The 23,562-nt window shown below is 48.3% G+C and overlaps 1 protein-coding gene across 1 annotated transcript in view; it reads right to left on the reverse strand.

The window, feature by feature from the left end:
- Positions 1–15,696: 15,696 nt before the first annotated feature.
- cped1 (cadherin-like and PC-esterase domain containing 1) overlaps positions 15,697–23,562 on the reverse strand; it is a 345,650-nt gene continuing 337,784 nt past the window's right edge. Inside the window, exons 21-22 of the mRNA XM_072485221.1 lie at positions 18,638–18,784; positions 15,697–16,710 (exon numbers count right to left, since the gene is read on the reverse strand). Coding sequence (XP_072341322.1) covers positions 16,486–16,710; positions 18,638–18,784 — 372 coding nt within the window. The 3' untranslated portion in view covers positions 15,697–16,485. The remainder of the gene's footprint in view (positions 16,711–18,637; positions 18,785–23,562) is intronic.

Here is a 23,562-nt window from a genome sequence, read left to right on the forward strand (position 1 = left end):
AATGCATTTTAAACGCCCGTTGGGTAGACTAAATAACTACATGTTCCAGAAGCCCTGGATAGTATTGCAGTGCTCCCACATCATGGGGTATCCAAAGATTAGGGTAACTTTATCATCCTATATTTTTTAAGATAACATTTGTTTTGCTGTCCAGATCTATATTACTGAGTGAGAAACACCCTTTGCTGCGGGAATGTAGATTGTTGTTTTTTGACACGGTGCCATCCGTTCTACGAATGTATTTTACTCGTATTAATGGGGCTCTAAAGAATGGCATTTGGCGTATGCTTGTGAATGAATGCACCGCATTTGACATAAATGCGTATTCTCTCTCGCCTCCTGTGCCGAAATATTCTGCAGTAAAGATTAGCCTAACTATTCCAGCGCCCTGGGGGTCGAAGAGCATTAGCAGAAGCAAGCAGCTTTGTTGTAATCTAGCCGAACGCCGCTACTTACTGCTTTGGCTATCGCTTCTTTAAACAGAATAAGTGTCGATAATTACCCGAGCCTTTCTGCTGAATGTAATTATTGCCCATGCAATAATTACGAAAACAATGCTGCAACATATATTGCCAAAAAAAACCAGGTTGCTAACAGGTATACATTTCACTCTGAAGATCTGAACGAATGTTCATCCGGTCAATCTGTTTAACGCTATTTCCATATGAGATACTCAGCCACAGTTTGGGAAGCCTTGTTCCCATGTGGGGTATCATACCCCACTCCAGAACTTCAACAAGGACTTGACCGAATGGAAATGTGCGGATAACTTCTGCGGGATCGAATTTCTTTTTCATTCACCAATCGAGTCCTCCAATTGCAGGCGACACCGACTCAGAAGGTTTTGCCATATCCGCCAGGATTGGGTTTCTAATGCAAAACGCTATTTTATCACGATAAACTCAAAGTTACAAGTTAATCGGGTCCGAGGATTTAACACAACGAGAAAGTATCTGCTACTTTGCAGCAGCCTTTGCAAACACATCACCTGACTGTTAAAAGCCAATATCTGTAAACAGCCTGAGAAGGAAAAGCATAAAAGTGGAATTTGTGCATTCTACATTTATTCTTCTCTATGGAAAGGATAATAAACCATGTAATATGACCATTCTCTCTAGGAAACACACAAACACATTCAGTTACTTTATTTCCTTATCTTAATGGGGCTTCCATTCTGCTTGACCATCTCCTGGGCTCATCTCTTTTTATTCATTCAAGGGATGTGACATCGCTGGCTAGGCCAGCATTTATTACCCATGCCTAATTGTCCTTGAGAAGGTGGTGGCGAGTTGCCTTCTTGAACCGTTGTAGTGTAGGTACACCCACTGTGCCGTTAGAGAGGGAGTTCCAGTAATTCCATGCAGCCACACTGAAGGAACAGCGATATATTTCTGGGTCAGGGTGATGAGTGGCTTGGAGGGGAACCTCCGGGTGGTGGGGTTCCCAGGTATCTGCTGCTCTTGTGCTTCAAGACGGTAGTGGTCATGGGTTTGGAAGGTGCTGCCTAAGGAACCTTGGTGAGTTACTGCAGTGCATCTTGTAGATAGTGCACACGGCTGCCACTGTTATTGGTGGTGGAGGGAGGGAATGTTTGTGTACGGGGTACCAATCAAGCGAGCTCCTTTGCCTTCGATGATGTCAAGCTTCTTACTCATCTAAGCAAGTGGGAAGTATTCCATTAGACTCCTGAAATGTGCCTTGTAAATTGTGAACAGGCTTTGGAAATTAGGAGGTGAGTTACTCACTGCAGGATTCCTAGCCTCTGGCCTGCTCTTGTAGCCACAGTATTTATATGGCTAGTCCAGAGTTTCTAGTCAGTGATAAGCCTCCAGGGTGTTGATAGTGGGACATTAGTAATGGTAAAGTCATTGAATGCAGGGCAGCACAGTGGTAAGGTGGTTAGGACTGTTGCCACATGGCATCAAGGACCCGGGTTTGATCCCAGCCCCGGGTCATTGTCCGTGTGGAGTTTGCACATTCTGTCCTGTCTGCGTGGGTCTCACCCCCACAATGTAAAGATGTGCAGGGTATGTGGATTGGCCAGGCTAAATTGCCCCTTAATTGAAAGAAAAGAATTGGGAACTCTAAATTTATACAAAAAAAAGGAACTGGGGAGTCTAACTTTGTATTAAAAAAAGTAATGTCATTGAATGTCAAGGAGTGATGGCCAGATTCTTTTGTTGCAGATGGTCATTGCCTTGTACTTGTGTGGCATGCCACTTGTCAGCCCAAGCCTGGATATTGTCCAGAACTTGCTGTATTTGGACATGGACTGCTTCAGTATCTGAGGAGTTACGAATGACACTGAACATTGTGTGAACATCAGCGAACATCCCTAGATATGACCTTGTAATGGAAGGAAGGTCATTGATGAAGCTTTTGATATAAGATAATCCCTTGAGGAACTCCTGCAGAGATGTTCTGGAGCTGAGATGACTGACCTTTGTGCTAGGTATAAGTCCAAGCAGCGGAGAGTTTCCCCCCCGATTCCCATTAACTCCAGTTTAGCTAGGGCTCCTTGATGCCATATGCAGTCAAATACTACCTTGATATCAAGGGCAGTCACTCTCACCTCACCTCTGGAGTTCTTGGGGGCTGGATTCTCCGCTCCCCGACGCCAAAATCACGTTCGGCGATGGGGCGGAGAATCCGTTTTGACGGCCATATCGGAGGTGGCGCCGATTTTCACATTCTCCACCCCCTGAAAAGCAGCGTACTCTAGGAGTACACTGCGCCGCTTATCCACGACCTCAGGCCGTCGCCTGAGGCCCGCCCCGCTCTGCTCCGTCCCTGACCAGCCGAGTTCCCGACGGCGTGGGTTACGTGTGCTCACACCATTCGGGAACCTCGCGTGGTGGCTGCGGACTCAGTCCGGCACCGCCACAGTCGGGGGAGGGCCGATCCGTGGGCAGGGGGGCTTCATTCGGGGCTGCGGGCAGGCAGTCAGGGGCGTGCGAGCGGCCGAAGGGAGGTACTATTTTTGTGATGCGGGTCCGCGGGCTGAGTCCGCTATAAAGCATGACGGGGCCGCTGCAGGCCACCGGCGTGCGTATGCGCAGCCACGGACCTGGAAATGCTCAGGGCCGTATCAGCAGCTAGAGCTGCGAGCTCTACGCCTCTTCCCTGCTAGCCCCCCGGCAAGACGGGGAATCGGGGCCGTTTTGCACCAGTTTACCTGGCGTAAAACACCAACGTTTTCACACCGGCATGGGGACTTAGTCTCTAATACAGGGAATCCAGCTCCAGTTATTTTGTTGGTGTTTGAAGCAAGGCTGTAATGAGGTCCGGAGCTGAGTGACCCTGCTGGAACCCAAATGACTTCAAAATACTTAACTTTATACAAACCCTCTCATGGCTCTCCCCTGGCTGCCTCTGAAAAACAAATTTTATTCTTATGCCTTGGCCACATTGACTAGACTCTAGAATCTTCTTTCTCAAGTCCTTTATTGTCGAGCATTTCACCTCTGCCCGCATTACAAAATGTTTGCAGAATGCATCTCTTCAAATAATTATTTATTTCCTCCCTCTCCAATTCTTGTTTAACTCATTCTTGGAAACTAAACTACCCCTTTTCTGAACTGCTGTGGCATGTGTTACTGAAAAGCAACATTTCATCATGTCGCAATTGATGGTAAAATAGTCCACCAAAATAGCTGAACAAAATTTGAAAAATATTTGAGAAAAATCATTAGAATTTTCCCCTCTTCTCTTTGTTCTCCATCCTCCACTCTCATCAAGTACAAGCAGCTCAAGGATTTCTTGCTCATCTAGATTTGAAACAGTTTGATCAGATGCCTCTGTTTAATCCCTACCCTTAACTCACTGGGACAATCTTTATCCAAGGTTCCCCCTGTCCTTCAAATCTACCTTATCCCCAAATCAACCTTTAACTTCACTGTCCTTGCAAACTTCTGCCTCATCTCCAATTTTTCTTTTCTCCCGCAAGTCCTTGGGCATGTTGTCACCTCACAAATCTGTGTCCAGCTTTCCTGAAACTGCATGTTTGCATCCCTCCAATCAGGCTTCTGCTCCATCACAGTACAAAAACAGTTTTTATCAAAGTCACAAATGATATCTCTCTGTGACAGAGGTAAATTGTTCCTCCTCAACCTGTCTTGTATCCTTTGGCATAATTGACTACACCACCCTCCTCCAACACATCTCATTGTTGTCCATCTGGATGCGACTGGTTGCACCTGGTTCTATTCTTTTCTAAGTAAATGCAGCCAAAGGTATCACCTGTAATGGCTCCTCTTGGCATTCGTGCACCATTTCCTCTGGTTTCCCCCAAGAATCTACCCTTGGCCCTCTTCCATTTCTCATTTTCATGCTGTCTCCTGGTGACATCATCCGAAAACAGCCAGTTTTCACATGCATGCTGGCAACACTCCGTTCTACACACCCATTACCTCGTCACTGTCTTTAAATTGTCAGATGCTTGCTCAAGCAGAAATGACCTCCAACTAAATATTGGAAAAAAGGAAGCTGTTGTTTTTGATCTCTGCCACAAGCTCCATTCCTTAGCTATCGCCTCATCTGACTGTCTGTGGCAACTCTCTGAGACTGAATCAGACTCTTCACAACTTTGCTTTCATACTTGACCCAGAGGTGAGCTCCTGATCACATCTAAGACATCGCCAAGACCACTTATTTCTACCTCAGCAGCTTTGCCTGACCCAGTTCCTGCCTCAGCTCATCGACTGCTGGAACCCCTATCCATGTCTTTGTTACTCCTATACTTGATTATTTCAATGCACTGTTGACCAGCATCCCTCGCCATAATGCTTCTTTGAAGAAACTTGGGGTGTAATAATAGCCGCTTATTGTCACAAGTAGGCTTCAGTGAAGTTACTGTGAAAAGCCCCTCGTCGCCACATTCCGGCGCCTGTTCGGGGAGGCCGGTACGGGAATTGAATCCGCGCTGCTGCCTTGTTCTGCAGTACAAGCCAGCTGTTTAGCCCACTGTGCTAAACCAGCCTTTTGCCACTTTAAAGGTTTTGTATAATTATAAGTTATCAGAAAGATAACATAGGCATTTCTTTGAGGGATAACCCACTTTGAATCCAGCAAAGTCCTACATACAGCAAACAAATGCCCAATTTGTCTGTTTCTGATGATGTCTTTTTGAGGGAGAGGAACAGGAGAATCCTCTTTGCTTGTTTGAGTGGTGTCCTGAGATTTAAAAAAAATCTAATTTGAGCGGCTGATTGGGGCCTCATTTTAAAATTGGACCTGAAAGATAGCACCAATAAGAACATAGCATTTCTTCAGTATGGAAAGTTATCCAACTTGTAGCCACCCATTTTTGTGCCTATAAAATGGGTGATCATAGTCTGAACTTTGGGTTACACCTTTTTAGATTTCCTAGTTTATACCTAGTAAATTGATCTCATTCCGAACAACTGCACCTTTTGCTGTGCACTCTATTTCTACTTTATTTGAATACAAGGTTCTTGGTCCACTTGCTCCGAGAATTTTACAGTTTTTTTTGTCGGAGGCCCATCGAATCTGTACTGAGAATTATTAAACCAATCTCCATGGTTCCCCCTCTCAGTTTCATTTTTTTCATTTGTTATGATCGCTGTATGGACTGATTACTTTTACAAAGAAATAGAATTTCCCAGTGACTGACAGAAAGAAGGACAGAAGAATTCCCATTGTTAGACCTTTACTGTAACAAACAAAAATCACCATCGACCAGACATTATTTAGTAGGCAACTAATGCAGTAAATTACAGAAATTATTTTGCTCATCAACTAATTAACACACTGATAACCCATGCCATGTCTATACTTCATACCACACACTGAGCAGTCATGTAACCTTGCAGATGAAGTCTCAAACTTTTCCAAGCTATTCAACAGGTTCTCGTTCCAAGGTTCAAAAGAGTCAGTCTTCCAGTATCCTTTGAAAGTCCCTTCCATTAATCTTCTGCATATCATTCAACCAACGTCCAGCAGCATGGCACCCTATGGCAATTTTAAAATCTTTACAAGTCTTGCCCCTTCAAACAATGAATCCATTCTCCCCAACATTCTGTTTGTTGGTTAACCCAGTCTTTCTCCCTGCTTGGCACCGCAGTAGCTATGTTCGGTCTTTGTCTTGAGTGATGTCTTGAAAGTTTGTGTCCGGAAAGGGACCCAACTTCTGGAGGGAGGATCTGCTAAAAGTCCCATATCTTGCCTCACCCACTGCCGAGCCCCTCCATGTGACCTCCATCCTGCTTCATTAACTTGTCTCTAGGGATATAGGGGTGATGTTCTGGGCAGACCTTGGAGCATTAGCAGCAGCAGCCACTGCTGCCTGGAGTGCTGCCAGCCTATGACTGGCAGCTCTCGGGGACCGGATTTCTGGGGCCCGTGGATCTGTGCGAGGCCAGTAGATGTTGAGGCCAGGTACAGTGGTTGAGTGTACTTAACTCACATTGCCCTTCTAGGGCAGGACTCCCACCGGTTCTCGAAGCAGTGAGGCGACCCTCATCGAAGGAACTAAATGCCAGTCCATTGGCTTATCATGTAGGTAACCTTCTCAACTGTAATGTTTTTATCTTGGTCAAAACCATCACTGACTATTTAATATTCTTGCACACTTAAGGTTTGTTCAAGCAAAGCTGTGTAATAAACACTCAGCATATTGTAATAAGTTAATACACTAGTGCTTGTTGAAACTTCAGATTATTGTATTCTCAAATCTTCTTCGATGACTTGCTAACAAGTATGAATGTCTAACTAAAAAACTCTGCGTTATTGGTCATGGGTTCTCTGTGTCCTTGCATGGCTGAGGAGTCCGATCTTTGCCCGCACACTTCGCAGGTGTTTCCAGGTGTTGGGATCAGTCCTTCGACTCTAGATCATTGGTATTCCCTTTATGGGTCTGCTCTTGCCATTGGGTGTCCTCGAATAATTGGGTCCCTTTAATTAGGATGTTACTCTTCTGAGCCAGTTGTTGATGTCTATGTTGCATTTCTTGAGGTAAGCCTTCAGGGGGTCTTTGAAGCGCTTCCTTTGTCCTCCTCTTATTTGGAAGTCTTCCTTCAGCTGGGCGAAGAGGATTTGCTTTGGCAGTCAGGACTGTGACAGCTCATGCACATCTCAGCCCAGCCAGAGTTAGTTTCAAATAATCATGGCCTCGACACTGGTGCTCTTAGCTCCTTCAGCGGTGCTGATGTTAGTACGCTTGTCCTCCCAGTTGATGTGGAGAATCTGTCTCAGACAGCATTGATAGTACCTCGCCAGGACCTTGCAGTGGTGCCTGTTTGCATTCCTAAGTTTCTGAGCCCTATAGAAGGGTTGGGAGAAGGACCACCTTGTACATGAGGATCTTGGTGTCAGCACGGATGTCATGGTTGTCAAAGACTCTTGTCCTTAGATGTCCGAAGGACATGCTCGTGGATTGGATACAATGTTGGATCTGAGCATCGATGTCAGTCTCAGACGAGAGGTGGCTCGCCAGGTAGGGGTAGTTCCATGTTTGGTAGGGTTTCTCTGTTGTTCCTGATGGAGGGAAAGACTGGATATTGCCCTGGGGAAGGTTGGTAAAGGACTTGAAGTTGAGGCTGAAACCAATTCTTTGGTATGCTTTCGTGAAGGAGTCAAGCATGACTTGGAGATTGTGTTCTGAGAGCGTGGAGATGGCGATATCATCCGCACACTGAAGTTCCACGAGAGACATTAGTGCTGTTTTCTTCTTGGATTTCAACCGGTTGAGGTAGAAAAGTTTTCTGTCCATTCTGTCGATGAAGTCTAATTCACTGGAAAGCTTGTTCTTGGCAAGGTGAAGGATAATGGCGATGAAGATGGAGAAAAAGGGTGGGGGTGATGCTACATCCTGGTTTGACACCAGTCTTGACCTCAAATGTTTCTGCCTTATTTCCGTCAGTGAGGTCTGTCGCTGACATCTTGTCATGGAGTTGAAGAATGTTGCTGAATTTCTCTGGACAGCCAGCCTTTTACACGATCTTCCATAGCATTTCCTGATAGACTGAGTCAAAAGCCTTTGACAGGTCTATGAAGGCCAGGCACAGTGCTTGATGTTGCTTCTGACATTCTTTTGATTTTGCAGAACTGTGAAAACCATGTCCACTGTTTCACGGTTTGATCAGAAGCCACACTGGCTTTCTGGAAGGATTTCTTCAGAAACTGGGACAAGATGGCTAGCGAGGATTTGCATGATGAGCTTCCCGGTGATGGTAGTTCCCACAGTCCGCCTCCCCTCCTTTCTTTTTTAAAAAAAAACAGTATATTTTATTCAAAATTTTTGGCCAACCATAACAGTACATTGTGTATCTTTTACACAGTAATATAACAATATAAATAACAATGGCCAGTTTTTTAAACAAGAAATAAATAATATATAAACAACATCAAAATTAAAAAACAAAACTAAATGGCAACTGCCTTGTCCCAAATAAATACTCTCCAAAAATACAATTCAGCAGTCCAGTATACAATTACCTATAACAACAACCTATACATATTATACTTATACACTAACATCCCTGAGAGTCCTTCTGGTTCCTCCCCCCCCCCCCCCCCCCTGGTTTGCCGCTGCTGTCTTCTTCTTTTCCATTCCCTCTATCTTTCTGTGAGGTATTCAACGAACGGTTGCCACCGCCTGGTGAACCCTTGAGCCGATCCCCTTAGGACGAACTTAATCCGTTCCAGCTATATAAACCCTGCCATGTCATTTATCCAGGTCTCCACACCCGGGGGCTTGGCTTCCTTCCACATCAACAGTATCCTGCGCCGGGCTACTAGGGACGCAAAGGCCAAAACATCAGCCTCTTTCGCCTCCTGCACTCCCGGCTCTTCTGCAACCCCGAATATAGCCAACCCCCAGCTTGGTTCGACCTGGACCCCCACCACCTTCGAAAGCACCTTTGTCACCCCCACCCAAAACCCCTGTAGTGCCGGACATGACCAGAACATGTGGGTGTGATTCGCTGGGCTTAGCCTGGCACACAAGGACGATGAGTTTACCCTACTTAGGGCATCAGCCCACAGCCCCTCCTCAATCTCCTCCCCCAGCTCTTCTTCCCATTTCCCTTTCAGCTCATCGACCATAATCTCCCCCTCGTCCCTCATTTCCCTACATATGTCTGATACCTTACCGTCCCCCACCCATGTCATTGAGATCACTCTGTCCTGCACCTCCTGCGTCGGGAGCTGCGGGAATTCCCTCACCTGTTGCCTCGTAAAAGCCCTCAGTTGCATATACCGGAATGCATTCCCTTGGGGCAACCCATATTTTTCGGTCAGCGCTCCCAGACTTGCAAACGTCCCATCTACAAACAGATCTCTCAATTGTGTTACTCCTGCTCTTTGCCATGTTCCAAATCCCCCATCCATTCTCCCCGGAGCAAACCTATGGTTATTTCTTATCGGGGACCACACCGAGGCTCCCGTCTTTCCCCTATGCCGTCTCCACTGCCCCCAAATTTTCAGAGTAGCCACCACCACCGGGCTTGTGGTGTATTTCTTCGGTGAGAACGGCAACGGCGCCGTCACCATAGCTTGTAGGCTAGTCCCCCTGCAGGATGCCCTCTCCAATCTCTTCCACGCCGCTCCCTCCTCTTCTCCCATCCACTTACATACCATTGAGATATTGGTGGCCCAGTAGTACTCACTTAGGCTCGGTAGTGCCAGCCCCCCCTATCCCTACTACGCTGCAAAAATCCCTTCCTCACTCTCGGGGTCTTCCCGGCTCACACAAAACTCATGATACTCTTCTCAATCCTTTTGAAAAAAGCCTTCGTGATCACCACCGGGAGGCACTGAAACACAAAGAGGAATCTCGGGAGGACCACCATTTTAACCGCCTGCACCCTCCCTGCCAGTGACAGGGATACCATGTCCCATCTCTTGAAGTCTTCCTCCATCTGTTCCACCAACCGCGTTAAATTTAACCTATGCAATGTACCCCAATTCTTGGCTATCTGGATCCCCAAGTAGCGAAAGTCCCTTGTTACCTTCCTCAGCGATAAGTCCTCTATTTCTCTGCTCTGCTCCCCTGGATGCACCACAAACAACTCACTTTTCCCCATGTTCAGTTTATATTCTGAAAATTCTCCAAACTCCCCAAGTATCCGCATTATCTCTGGCATCCCCTCCGCCGGGTCCGCCACATACAACAACAAATCGTCCGCATACAGAGATACCCGGTGTTCTTCTCCTCCCCTGAGTACTCCCCTCCACTTCCTGGAACCCCTCAATGCTATTGCCAGGGGCTCAATCGCCAGTGCAAACAATAATGGGGACAGAGGACATCCCTGCCTCGTCCCTCTATGGAGCCGAAAATACGCAGACCCCCGTCCATTCGTGACCACGCTCGCCATCGGTGCCCTATACAGCAGCTGTACCCATCTAATATACTCATCTCCAAAGCCAAATCTCAACACCTCCCACAAATAATCCCACTCCACTCTATCAAATGCTTTCTCGGCATCCATCGCCACCACTAACTCCGCTTCCCCCTCTGGTGGGGGCATCATCATTATCCCTAGCAGCCTCCGTATATTCGTATTCAGCTGTCTCCCCTTCACAAACCCAGTTTGGTCCTCATGGACCACCCCCGGGACACAATCCTCTATCCTCATTGCCATTACCTTGGCCAGAATCTTAGCGTCTACGTTCAGGAGGGAAATAGGCCTATAGGACCCGCATTGCAGCGGGTCTTTTTCCTTCTTTAGGAGAAGCGATATCGTTGCCTCTGACATAGTCGGGGGCAGCTGTCCCCTTTCCCTCGCCTCATTAAAGGTTCTCATCAGTAGCGGGGCGAGCAAGTCCACATATTTCCTGTAAAATTCAACTGGGAATCCATCCGGTCCCGGGGCCTTCCCCGCCTGCATGCTCCTAATTCCTTTCACTACTTCCTCCATTTCGATCTGTGCTCCCAGTCCCACCCTCTCCTGCTCCTCCACCTTAGGAAATTCCAGCTGTTCCAGAAAACACATCATTCTCTCCTTCCCATCCGGGGGCTGTTTATGTTAACAACATAAAAATCATCTCTCCCCCCTTTTTCCCCCCTCTTCGCCCCCCATATTCGCCCCACCACTTTGTCTCAAACGTTCTTTTTTAATAACCCGCTTATTCCAATTTCTCTTCAACAATAAATGTCCACGCCTCATCCGCCGTTTCAAAGTAGTGGTGCTTCCCTTGATATGTGACCCACAGTCTTGCCGGCTGCAGCATTCCAAATTTAATCTTCTTTTTATGAAGCACCGCCTTGGCCCGATTAAAGCTCGCCCTCCTTCTCGCCACCTCCGCACTCCAGTCTTGATATACGCGGATCACCGCGTTCTCCCACCTACTGCTCCGAGTTTTCTTTGCCATTCTGAGGACCATCTCTCTGTCCTTAAAACGGAGGAATCTCACCACTATGGCTCTGGGAATTTCTCCTGCTCTTGGTCCTCGCGCCATCACTCGGTATGCTCCCTCCACCTCCAACGGACCCGTCGGGGCCTCCGCTCCCATTAACGAGTGCAGCATCGTGCTCACATATGCCCCGACGTCCGCCCCTTCTGCACCTTCAGGAAGACCAAGAATCCTTAAATTCTTCCTCCTCGCATTATGCTCCAGCACCTCCAGCCTTTCCACACATCGTTTATGGTGTGCCTCGTGCATCTCCGTCTTCACCACCAGGCCCTGTATATCGTCCTCGTTCTCGGCAGCCTTTGCCTTCACGACCTGAAGCTCCCGCTCCTGGGTCTTTTGCTCATCTTTTAGCCCTTCATTCGCCTGTAATATCGGGGCCAACAGCTCCTTCTTCATCTCCTTTTTAAGCTCTTCCACGCAGCGTTTCAGAAACTCGTGTTGTTCAGGGCCCCATATTAAACTGCCACCTTCCAACGCCATCTTGGTTTTTGCTTCCCTTCCTTGCCGCTGCTCTGAAGGATCCACCGCAATCCGGCCACCTTCCTCTCCTTTTTCCATCCGTATCCAGGGGGGATTCCCTTCTGGTTTACCGCACAGTGCTTTTAGCCGTTAAAATTGCCGTTAGGGCTCTTATTAAGAGCCCAAAAGTCCGTTCCACCGGGAGCTGCCGAAACGTGCGACTTAGCTGGTCATCGCCGCACCCGGAAGTCTTGACGACGGTGACGAATGCAGCATCCCTGAGGTCGCAGGGAATGTCTTCTTTGTCCCAGATGATGGGTGATTTCTTCTACAAGTTTGAAAATTTCTGCTGGAATCCCATCCATTCCTGCAACTTTTCTATTCTTCACTTGTTTAATGGCGGCTTCAACTTCAGCCAAGCTTGTTGGAAGTCCAAGATCATCTTTGATGGGGAGTTGGGGAATTTCCTCAAACATGTCCTCATCTATGATTGTATCAAGGTTTAGGAGTTCTTTGAGGTGTTCTCTCCTTCGAAGGCCGATGTTTTCTTTCTCGAGAGTGAAATGGTTCATGCTTAATCAGCACCGGTTTCAGGCCTAGGGTGTTGGGTCCATATATTACCTTGAAGAAGTTCTGGGTGTCATGTTTGTCAGTGAGGAGTTGCAGCTCCACAGCTTTCTCAATCCACCGTTAGTTCTTGATTTCCCTAGTACATTGAACCAGCAAGGCAAAGAGGAGAGTTCATCAATTAGCCAAGGCGGAGGTAATGTCATTTTGTCAAGTGTGGAAAGTTTTCTCTTCTAATTGATGAGGTCCTGGATGATGTGGTCGCTCTCGTCGAACCGAGATTTTGGAGAAGACTTTGTTGGAAGTTCATTAGCATGCTTGCTCCTGGAGCTGATCAACGTTGATCTTTTTTCTGAGCTGGTTATTTATCTTCCGCTGCTTCTGCTGGAGTTTGATGGACACAGAGGAGTGGATGAGAAGATGGTCTGTCCAACATTCATTTGCACTGGTCATCGCTTTGGTGACGAAGGCATCCTTTTGGTCTTTGGTTTGGACGACGATGAAGTCCATCATGTGTCAGTACTTTGATCGTGGATGTCTCCAGAAAGTCTTGAACTTGCCTTTTTGGTGGAACAGTGTGTTAACGATGACAAGCTGGTGTTCCGCTCATTTAGTGAGCAAGAGAACCTTGCTTGAATTGTACATCCCAACTCCTTCCTTTCCAGTGGTTCCTTTCCAATGTTGGAAGTCATTTCCAACTCTGGCATTGAAGTCCCCAAGGAGGATGATCTTGTCTTCCCCAGAAACTTTGGAGAGTATGGTGTTCAGGGTGGAGTAGAAGTCTTCTTTGGGCTAACATTGGCATCAAGCGTTGGGGCCTAGGCACTCACGACCATTACCTGCTGATTCGTGGCAAGTTGTAGACGGAGGGTCGTGAGGTGCTCGTTGAAGCTGACAGAAGCTCCAAGAGTCGCCTGATGAGTTTGTTCTTTTTTAAAAACTTAATTTATTCCAAACACACACAAACACGTCAGCATAGCACAAAATAACCAAAGTACATACAGTTTATTCAATTCTGTCCTCCCCCCCCCCCCCCCCCCCCCCCCCCCCGCGACAAACAGTTCCTCAAACACAGACAGAAACGGCCTCCAAGATGTAAAACCCCTCATCCGACCCCCCGAGGGCGAACATTATCTTCCCCAGCCTCAAGAAATTCACACAAATCCCCCAATCAAGCTGCGACCTTCGGCGGCGCTGCCGACCTCCAGTTCAGTTGCACCCGTCACCGGGCACTCAAAGAGGCGAAGGTCACAACATCGGCCTCCCTCCCCTTCTGCAGCCCCGACACCTCTGAAACCCAGAGATTGCCACCATTGGGTCCGGAGCGTCATCTTGACCCACGCAACCCCCGACAAACTCTCAAACACTGCCTCTTAAATCCTACCCAACTTTGCACACCCCAAAACATGTGAACATTGTTTGCCGAGTTTGTCAAATCCAATTCCATGCATCCTGGCTTTTCCTTTTCTGAAGGTGTAACCACCACGATCTTCCGTCAGCTCCCCTTCGCCTGCTCTTCAGGTCTCTTGCAGGGCAGTCACGCCACACGTTGAAGCGCCTGAGTTCATGGGCACCGAGGGCAGTTCTCCACTCTGGTCGATTGGTTTGCTCATTATCCATGAGGGTTCGTACATTCCACGTTCCAAAATTGAGTTAAACTTTGATTTTCTGACCACAGGGAGGTGAGCTGCTGGATGTGGTTTTTCAGCCAGGTTGGGGACAGAACAGATTATCTTTGGGACACCTTTTCTAGCCCTTTCCCCATGCGGGGTGAGCAGAGTGGATCCTGAAGAGGGCTGCTCAGTCAAGGGCGGCATGGTAGCGCAGTGGTTAGCACTGTTACTTCACAGAGCCAGGGTCCCAGGTTCGATTCCCGGCTTGGGCCACTGCCTGTGCAGAGTCTGCACGTTCTCCCCGTGGCTGCGTGCGTTTCCTCCGGGTGCCCCGGTTTCCTCCCACAAGTCCCGAAAGACGTGCTTGTTAAGTAATTTGAACATTCTGAATTCTCCCTCAGTGTACCCGAACAGGCGCCAGAATGTGGTGACTAGGGGATTTTCACTAATGTAAGCCCACTTGTGACATGGGGAGAACCTGCAGACTCCGCACAGAGAGTGACCCAAGCCGGGAATTGAACACGGGCCCCTGGCGCTGTGAAGCCACAGTGTTAACCACTGTGCTACTGTGCAGCCCAATGTGCTACCATGCCTCCCATACAAAATAGGTAAATAATGTTAAGGAACAGATAAGCTGTGATCTAACCAAATGGAGGACTAGACCCGAGGAGCTGAATAGCTGAACAATCCTGTTCACAATTTCTTTTTATATGTAACCCTGAGGTTGGACTGGATGAGTTGCTCCTTTCTAGCACCGGGGAGAAGAGGGAGGGAAAAACAGTGTCATTCCTCATCAGAATTAGAGTTTCTGTACGGAAACAAATGAGTTGTTCGACAGAAAATAGAAAAACTCCAATTATTAGCTGTATTTTGATGATCATGATAGGAACAGTTATATTTTCTTACAGCTGAAATAGAGAGAGATCCAGCCAAAAATATAAATTGTTATGAAGATCCTTCCCAAAGCCACAAGTTATGCTGCAGGATATTGGATTGCTGTCACCCCCAAGGGCTGTCAGACAATGTCCTCAACATCCCCTCGCTACTGATTAACACCAAGATTCCAGTAGCCAAGCCAAACCTCCTCCTCGGCTCTGCCAAACCTCAGATTTGGCTTCTATAGATCCACCAAACCCCAGATTTCCCTTCCACACAAATGCTAGACCAAAGGATCATATCAAATCTCAGCAGTTCCACTGTAGTGTTGTTAAAATCCAGGCTCCCTACTCCAGTTCTGCCAGATCCCAGGACAACTCCCCAGTGTCACTAAAGCCTAGGACCAACATCCAAGCACTACCAAACCCCAGGATGGGCACTACTGCTGCCGAATTACAGGAATGATCCCACATGTAGCCAACCTATGCTACCCAATCCTAATGCTAATAAATACAATATAGACCTCTTAGTGGTCCATAGTATAGACTCAGAATTTAAGTTGGTATGGATAAACATAAGTACAGGTAAAGGAATAATTCAGGAATATCATTTAATGAATATAGATGTTGAAGGCACTCATATTTTACCTTAAATGGCATAAATACTCCAAATGTAAAACAAAATATCCTTTAAATCACCATTAGCGAAGTCAGGAAGATCTACCAGTTTGTTGCAACACGTGCTTAGATATTTTTTAGTTGTGTAAAAAGATTCATGATAAAAAGACAAGCCATAATGTGACTGAATGATGCTTTTTAAAAACAAAATGTTGTTCTCCTTTTATTCTTAGGTTCCAAATACAGTGGTAATTAATGCATCCACGTAGGATATAAAAAAGTGTCTCCCGTAGTGTCACATACTTAAACACTATCAGCTTTCATAAAAAAAATAAAAATATATAGAAAAACAGTATTAAAAGTTGCTGTACAAAAATATCAATTTTGTAAACATGAAACATCTCTGCGAGTAAAAAGATTTTAAGACATTTGCGAATACAGATAGTATTCTAAACTATTCTTTGCAGGTCAAAAATAAAGGCAGTATAAATACAAGCAATGTGAGGTATATATAATTCAATATCCCCAGCAATATCTGGGGAATGTGATTCCTGGTGCGCAATGCATACAAAAATATAAAAAGCTATTCAGGAATACAGCATTATATCGATTTGGCAAAAATAGTGCAGAAAGTGAATGAATATTGCACAGAAAGGATTAAGTGGCTTCCTAAAGGACTTCAAGTCTCTTGTGTGCTTAATCTTCTGTAAAAGACTTTCGGCTACAGCTGTTTATGCAATTCATCCGGCCAGACAGCGAGTCACATCAATTCTCGAGCTTTCCATCTGCCATTCTGAAGCCTCACATTTGCCGGGGCACATATTGATTTCATAAAGGTTTAAAACGTGTCACACGTCTTTGATGGTAGCATTCGTAGCCAATCAGAGAGAAATGCAATACATGCCGTGTGGTATTCTGCACTGATCTCAAGGGAAGCAGCAAATCTTAGAAAACCGTAAAAGAAAATGTCCCCTTTTTTTTCACAGTGGAGACGTCAATCTGTTCACACAGACTCTGCTGAGGAAGATTTCTGAATAAGCCTGGTTCACTGGACCATTGACTCGATAGTGTAGTTTGGAAACAGATAAAAAGTCTTGCACCAATGACTGCTTGCTATGGTTTGAGTTGCCCTTTCCCACAAAGGGGTGGCTGGAGTGTCTTAATTTTCTACGCATTGTTGATTGGGAAAATTCAAATTTATCTACCTAAAAATGAAGAGTTAAAAAAAAAAAGTTAGTTTGCATATTCGTAAAAGAGCATTCAGTCACGATGAGATTCAAATTGTACCTGGTCGAGACTTTTTCAATTCTACAGTCAAAGTAATGCATTTTTTTTCTTGGAACCAGTCAAATCTGGAACATATTATTCTGGCATCAATGACCCTTCGACTTCGATTTAAAGTATCTAATCAGATAGTTCTAGGTTTTTGGCTCTGACTTTTAACTGTTGCTTCTACTGCTGTCATTTCCTCCTCATTAGCCTCTTCCTTGAAACTGAAGCATAAGTATCTATTTAATACCCATTGTATCTCACTTGGAATTGAATTGCTCATCACTTTAATTCTCTATCTTAATTTTCTTTTTTGTTACTTTTATTATTCCTTTTCATATTCATTCTTTATTTTAATCTCACGTTTCCTCTTTGCCTTACTAATTGTTTTTTCTGACCTCCTTCCTAATCTTATTATGTCACCTCTTAATTGCCAGGGACAAAGCGGCTATGGCAATGGAGCAAAGCTACACATTTTTGTCATGAAGTTGTCTACTGGCGTCTGTGCCGAGGCGCAGCTGTCAAACATCCAGCTCCGCAGATTCAACTCATTGCACTGCTGTGGTGGTTTGTGCACAGAGAGATGGGTTGCTGGTCTCTGCTAAGCTGATTGATTCTAGGGACCTGGACGTGCTGCTGATGCAACATCGCCTCTATTAGGACGGCGCAGAATATTTTGACCGGGGAAAGGCCACCCATGTCCGAAGCCGATTTGTGAGTGGGAAGTGTAAAGCTCCACCACAATGATGTTCAGATGTGACTAGTTAAACAAATGTGATGGACAAATTCCTTGGAAGCCTGTATTTCGAAAGAATCCAGTGCCCTCAATTACATTTGTCAACGTGCTCGGGGGAGCTAATTGACCATTATCTTTTTGGACATAAAGTTGCACCAATATCAGGAGCAGCTTATGGGCGGCATGGCAGCACAGTGGTTAGCACTGTTTATTCACAGAGCCAGGGTCCCAGGTTCGATTCCCGGCTTGGGGCACTGTCTGTGCGGAGTCTGCACGTTCTCCCCGTGTCTGCGTGGGTTTCCTCCGGGTGTTCCGGTTTCCTCCCACAAGTCCCGAAAGATGTGCTGTTAGGTAATTTGGATATTCTGAATTTTCCCTCTGTGTACCCGAGCAGGTGTCGAAATGTGGTGACTAGGGGCTTTTCACAGTAACTTCATTGCTGTGTTAATGGAAGCCTTCTTGTGACAATTAAGATTATTGTTAGAACCTTTTGCGAAAAGTGCAGCAATGCAAACAGACCCTGTAGCTGTGATGGGTTTAAGATTTGCATGGGTCAAAAGATCAAAGAAGTTTGCATTTGCACATTAAATGCATAAATGTATTAAAATACAAATTTCCTTGATCTTTTCAGTAAAATAACAATGTAATAATGCTTAAGACAATGAGGAAGCTCAGGGTTTTACGATCTCATCCTGCGATGCAGGAATGTATTTTATCCAACAGCCTTTTGAAGCATTGACGTAACTCAGTTTAACTCTAGAATAGATGGACTTGAGTTAGGCTGCGCACCGCACAGTTATACTTGGTCGAACGGCACCATGTAAACACATACCACTGAAGTCATTTATTCATATACATATTTGGTAATCTTTACATATAACTGGAAAAATATATTTTTTACAGTGCAACAATACATGTGAAACTTAAAAGCATCGAAATGAGTCTTACTTAAACATACCATGTTATATATCTTTTGCTTAATAAATCATTTAGGGAAAATGTGTGGAACTAGCTGTAAGTTATAGCTCCAATTTAACAAGATAAATTAACTCAAAATGTCAGTGTAACATTTTAATTCCAAGGAAGCCTCAAGAGGAACACTTTTAAAAAAAAGCAAGTTTAGTTACCTCATGAAAATGACATGCACACTTTCCCTGAAGAAATTCTTTATAGCGTCCCATAGTGATACTAAATGTATCAATAACATCATAACCATAGTTCTTTGCTTGAGAAAGTATTTCTGTATTTTCTTTCCACAAATTTTGCACTTCATTCTATAATAACAAAAATGTCAAGCATATGAAAATCATATTGGATGTATTGCATCTCCAGCGTATTAACTAAAATGCAGTTTAGTAAGTGATATAGTAGTCCAGCCTGGGATTAGTTTAAACTTCTATTTTAGTGGCCCATATAGACTCTTTCAGTTGTTCTCCAAATGTGGGCAACACAGACTAGATGTCCTAAGGTGTTGGTGGACCTTTCCAAAACACTGGAGTCTTAGGATTCACTGTACAACTTACGGCTCACAGCAAGAAAGCGATTCCAGACTGCTGCAGTTGTGAACCAGTTGTACAAATTTTGTAGGTGGGGTAAGTTTTGTACTTTTCTATTCTGTGGGGAAGTAGATCTGTTTTTCTTGACGATCAGATGCTGGCATCCAAAAGTGAATGCATCCCTTAATTTATAATGCACTTTCCCAGTGTCCTTCGGGAAGACAGCAATGATTCTGAACTCAGGCTATATTATGAAACTCTAGTTCTCGTGATCTTCACCACCTCTACCAACTAATCAGAGGGAGAGGGGCGCAATTGGCCCCATATGTCTATTTTCTGATGTAAAATAAGAATTGGGGAACCAATTTCTGGGTACGCGAGATCTCCACCAGAAATGCCCAGGGTGCCCTCCTAAAAGGGCACCTTAAATCCCTTGCATGTGCTAATCAGTGACACACTGCTCGATTTAGTACCCTGCTGCCAAACGTGTATTGAATGCTCCACAGTTTTTCTCTGCCTATAAGCACTTATGATCATCAATGGAAAGGCGCCTAAAATTCATTTTCACTTGTGTTAATGCAGAGCAAAGAAGTTTGGGTGTATCTCCTGGTTCCATAGTAGTATTGTAGCCCATGACCAGCCTGGTCTTGCTCTTCCACTTCCCATTCACTCTCCTAGCCAGCCACCCTAGGATTTAACTACAGATAAATTCCACATCAGACCTGGCCCAATTTTCCAGGGCCTTGAGCTGCATCAAGATGCCTAATTCATGTCCTCCCCACACTGATCTTACGCAGATGAGGACAGACCCAGATTGAACCTAGTGCATGTATCTTCAGATGCTGCTGTTTGGGGGTTGGGTGGGAGGATAGGATTGTTGTTATTGATATAGGGATCGACATTGCATTCATTACTGATTATTGTTGATTGTTGGTGGGTGTAAATTTGAGAGAAAACGTGAAAAAGGAGGAGAATAAAAATATTTTAAAAATGTATCTTCAGATGCATGTTCCAAGTGTGTGCACCATCTACTTATTGTTGCTATTTTCTTTGTGCGTCCAAATTTAATGGAGCATCCATATGCATATCAGATTATCAGGACATGGGGGGCGAAATTCTCCGTTATTGGCGGAAAGTCCGCCGATTGGCGCAAAAAACGGCGCAAATCCGACTTGCGTCACGTCGGAAAAATGGGTCGAAAGTCTCCGGCCCGAAATGGGCTAGCAGTGACGTAACGGGATCCGCGCTTGCGCAGTGGTTCACGCCATGCAGCGTCATACGCGCCGCACGGCGTGACGGCTCATAAGGCCGCGCTGCTCCCCCCCACCCGACCGCAACACCCGACCGCAACACCCGACCGCAACACCCGACTGGATGGCTGGCAGCCGCTCAGCCCCGAGGTTCGAGTCACGGGATGTGGAGGCGCTCCTGGACGCGGTGGAGCAGAGGAGGGACGCCCTGTATCCCGGGCACGGCCGCAGAGTTGCCCCACGCCACAGTCGGTGTCTGTGGAGGGAAGTGGCAGAGGCCGTCACCGCTGCGCCCTGACACCACGGACAGGCACCCAGTGCCACAAGAAGGTGAACAACCTCGTCAGAGCAGGCAGGGTGAGCCTCCCCCATATCCCCCTCTCCCCCATATCCCCCCTCCCCCATATCCCCCATATCCCCCCTCCCCCAAACCCCCCCTCCCCCATATCCCCCCTCCCCATATCCCCCTCCCCATATCCCCCTCCCCATATCCCCCCTCCCCCATATCCCCATATCCCCCCTCCCCCATATCCCCCCTCCCCCATATCCCCCATATCCCCCCCTCCCCCATATCTCCCATATCCCCCCTCCCCCATATCCCCCATATGGCCAAGTGAATCCAGCCCTAACCTTAACCTCTGCAATTCACGCGCAACCGATGGCATGCATTCATATACCTGCCTAACACTGTTGCCTTTTACCCCTGCCACCCCCCCCCCCCCCCCCCCACAGGATAGGCACGCATACAACAATAGGGAGCATGTGAGGACTGGAGGAGGCCCCGCTGATGAGAGGCCACTGACCGAACACGAGGAAAGGGCCCTGGAACTGGTTGGCGGACCTGAGGACCGGGAGGTTGCTGATGCAGAGGTCGGGGGCGTAGTAGCAAGTGAGCCACCGACAGCCCGTCCCCATATCCCCCCTCCCCTATATCCCCCTCCCCCATATCACCTGATCACTGCCTGATGTCTAACCATGCATGCTTCATTGTGTATCGCAGGACCAAACGTCCAGGCACCCATCCCCGCAGATGCAGACCGCCCGCAGGATGCCCCTCGGAGGCCACGGGAGACGCAGAGACCCGGACCCTCCAGCATGCGACGCCTGCAGGATGCCCCTCGCACACCAAGGGAGACGGAGAGACCCGCACCCTCCAGCATGCGACGCCCACAGGATGCCCCTCGGAGGCCACGGGAGATGGAGAGACCCGCACCCTCCAGCATGCGACGCCCGCAGGATGCCCCTCGCACACCACGGGAGACGGAGAGACCCGCACCCTCCAGCATGCGACGCCCGCAGGATGCCCCTCGCACACCACGGGAGACGGAGAGACCCGCACCCTCCAGCATGCGACGCCCGCAGGATGCCCCTCGCACACCACGGGAGACGGAGAGACCCGCACCCTCCAGCATGCGACGCCCGCAGGATGCCCCTCGCACACCACGGGAGACGGAGAGACCCGGACCCTCCAGCATGCGACGCCCGCAGGATGCCCCTCGCACACCACGGGAGACGGAGAGACCCGCACCCTCCAGCATGCGACGCCCGCAGAATGCCCCTCGCACACCACGGGAGACGGAGAGACCCGCACCCTCCAGCATGCGACGCCCGCAGGATGCCCCTCGGAGGCCACGGGAGACGGAGAAACCTGGAGCAACAGGGAGACGACACCCCCGTCACGTGCGGGAGCGACCACCCAGCGACGAGGGGGGCAGCCACAGGCCCCCGTCACATCCGAGCCAGGACACCACTATCCAGGACACCACTACCCAGGACACCACTACCCAGGACACCACTACCCGGGACACCACTACCCGGGACACCAGTACCCGGGACACCACTACCCGGGACACCACTACCCGGGACACCACTACCCGGGACACCACTACCCGGGACACCACTACCCGGGACACCACTACCCGGGACAGCACTGCCCGGGACAGCACTGCCCAGGACACCCCTACCCGGGACATCACTACCCAGGAAGACGAAATACCGGACAGTGACTCAGAGTGGATGGGTGGAGACGAACCCCCACCCCAAAGTGCCATGGACTCAGAGTGGGACGAAGAGCACGACACAACGCCACTGCTGTCACCAACACCCTCCACCATCGCAGAAACACTCACCTCGGTTGGGCACTTTAGTGATGAGACGTCTGGCACACTCAATGGTGCGCACAACACCACCGTCCCGGTACAGCAGGTGGAGGTAGGAGCAGCAGAGGGGCCGGGCGGTTGGAGGGCAGCCCAGCCCAAGCGAACATCTGCCGCCCAGATGGATCCCGGGTTCCTGGAGTTACCACACCCACACATAGATCCGATGCAACCACCGACCCGGAGACGAGCGAAGAGGGTGACGGGCGGCTTGCGGCGGCTGCAGTCGCAGGTGGAGGAGTCCACCCGCGTCCAGGAGCTGGGAGTGGTGCCGGTCATGCGTGCCACCCAAGCTGACACCGCACGGGTGGCGTCCGCGGTGGAGGCAATGGGTGCGACGGTGTCAGACATGGGGAATGGTTTGCGAGGCCTGGAGCTTTCCGTGCAGGCGGCGTCTGTGGCCCAGGAAATGGCTGCCCTCTCACAGGAGGCCATGAGCCAGTGCCAGCGCCAAATGGCAGAGGTGCTCAACGCCATAGCCCAGTCTCTGCAGGCCATGGCTCAGTCTCAGCAGGCCATGGCCCAGTCTCTGCAGGCCATCGCTGAGGGCATCGGCGCCAGTGGCCATGTGCGAGCCGGCGTCGCACTGTCACAGACAGGGTTTGCCAACCCCCTGGGCTCCATGGCTGCAAACCTGCAGACCCCTGTCGATACCAGCACGGGCCTCCAGGACTGGCAGCGCCAGATGTCGGGGGGGCGTCGGATGGCCAGTCCGTTCGCATCCCCCACCCATGTAGAGGCCTGGGGGCCATCGGGCACCCCAAGGGAGGAGGAGGTGGTGTGGTCCGTCCCGGCTCCACCTGTAGGGGAGGTCCCGGTACACCGCGACACCTCGGACTCCCCCCCCTTCCGTCCCAGGTGCATCGGGTGGGCAACGGGCAGGACAGACTGGCAGCTCGCCATCCCAGTCACCCTGGCCGCAGCCTGGCCCATCTAGGCCAGGACGCCCCAGGAAACGGCCGCCAAAGGGATCCAGCGTCAGTGGGCAGGAATCACAGGAGTCCACCTCCAGTTCTGCTGTACCGTCTGGGGAACCATGTAGACGTAGTAAAAGGGCCCGTAAGGCCAAACAATTAGACACTGAGTAAGTTGGCACGGGTGCAGGGCACAGATGAGTTTTAGGGGCTAGGGCACGTGCATGAACTCCTTT

Source organism: Scyliorhinus torazame, chromosome 19 (assembly GCF_047496885.1).
Source record: "Scyliorhinus torazame isolate Kashiwa2021f chromosome 19, sScyTor2.1, whole genome shotgun sequence".
Lineage (NCBI taxonomy): Eukaryota > Metazoa > Chordata > Chondrichthyes > Carcharhiniformes > Scyliorhinidae > Scyliorhinus > Scyliorhinus torazame.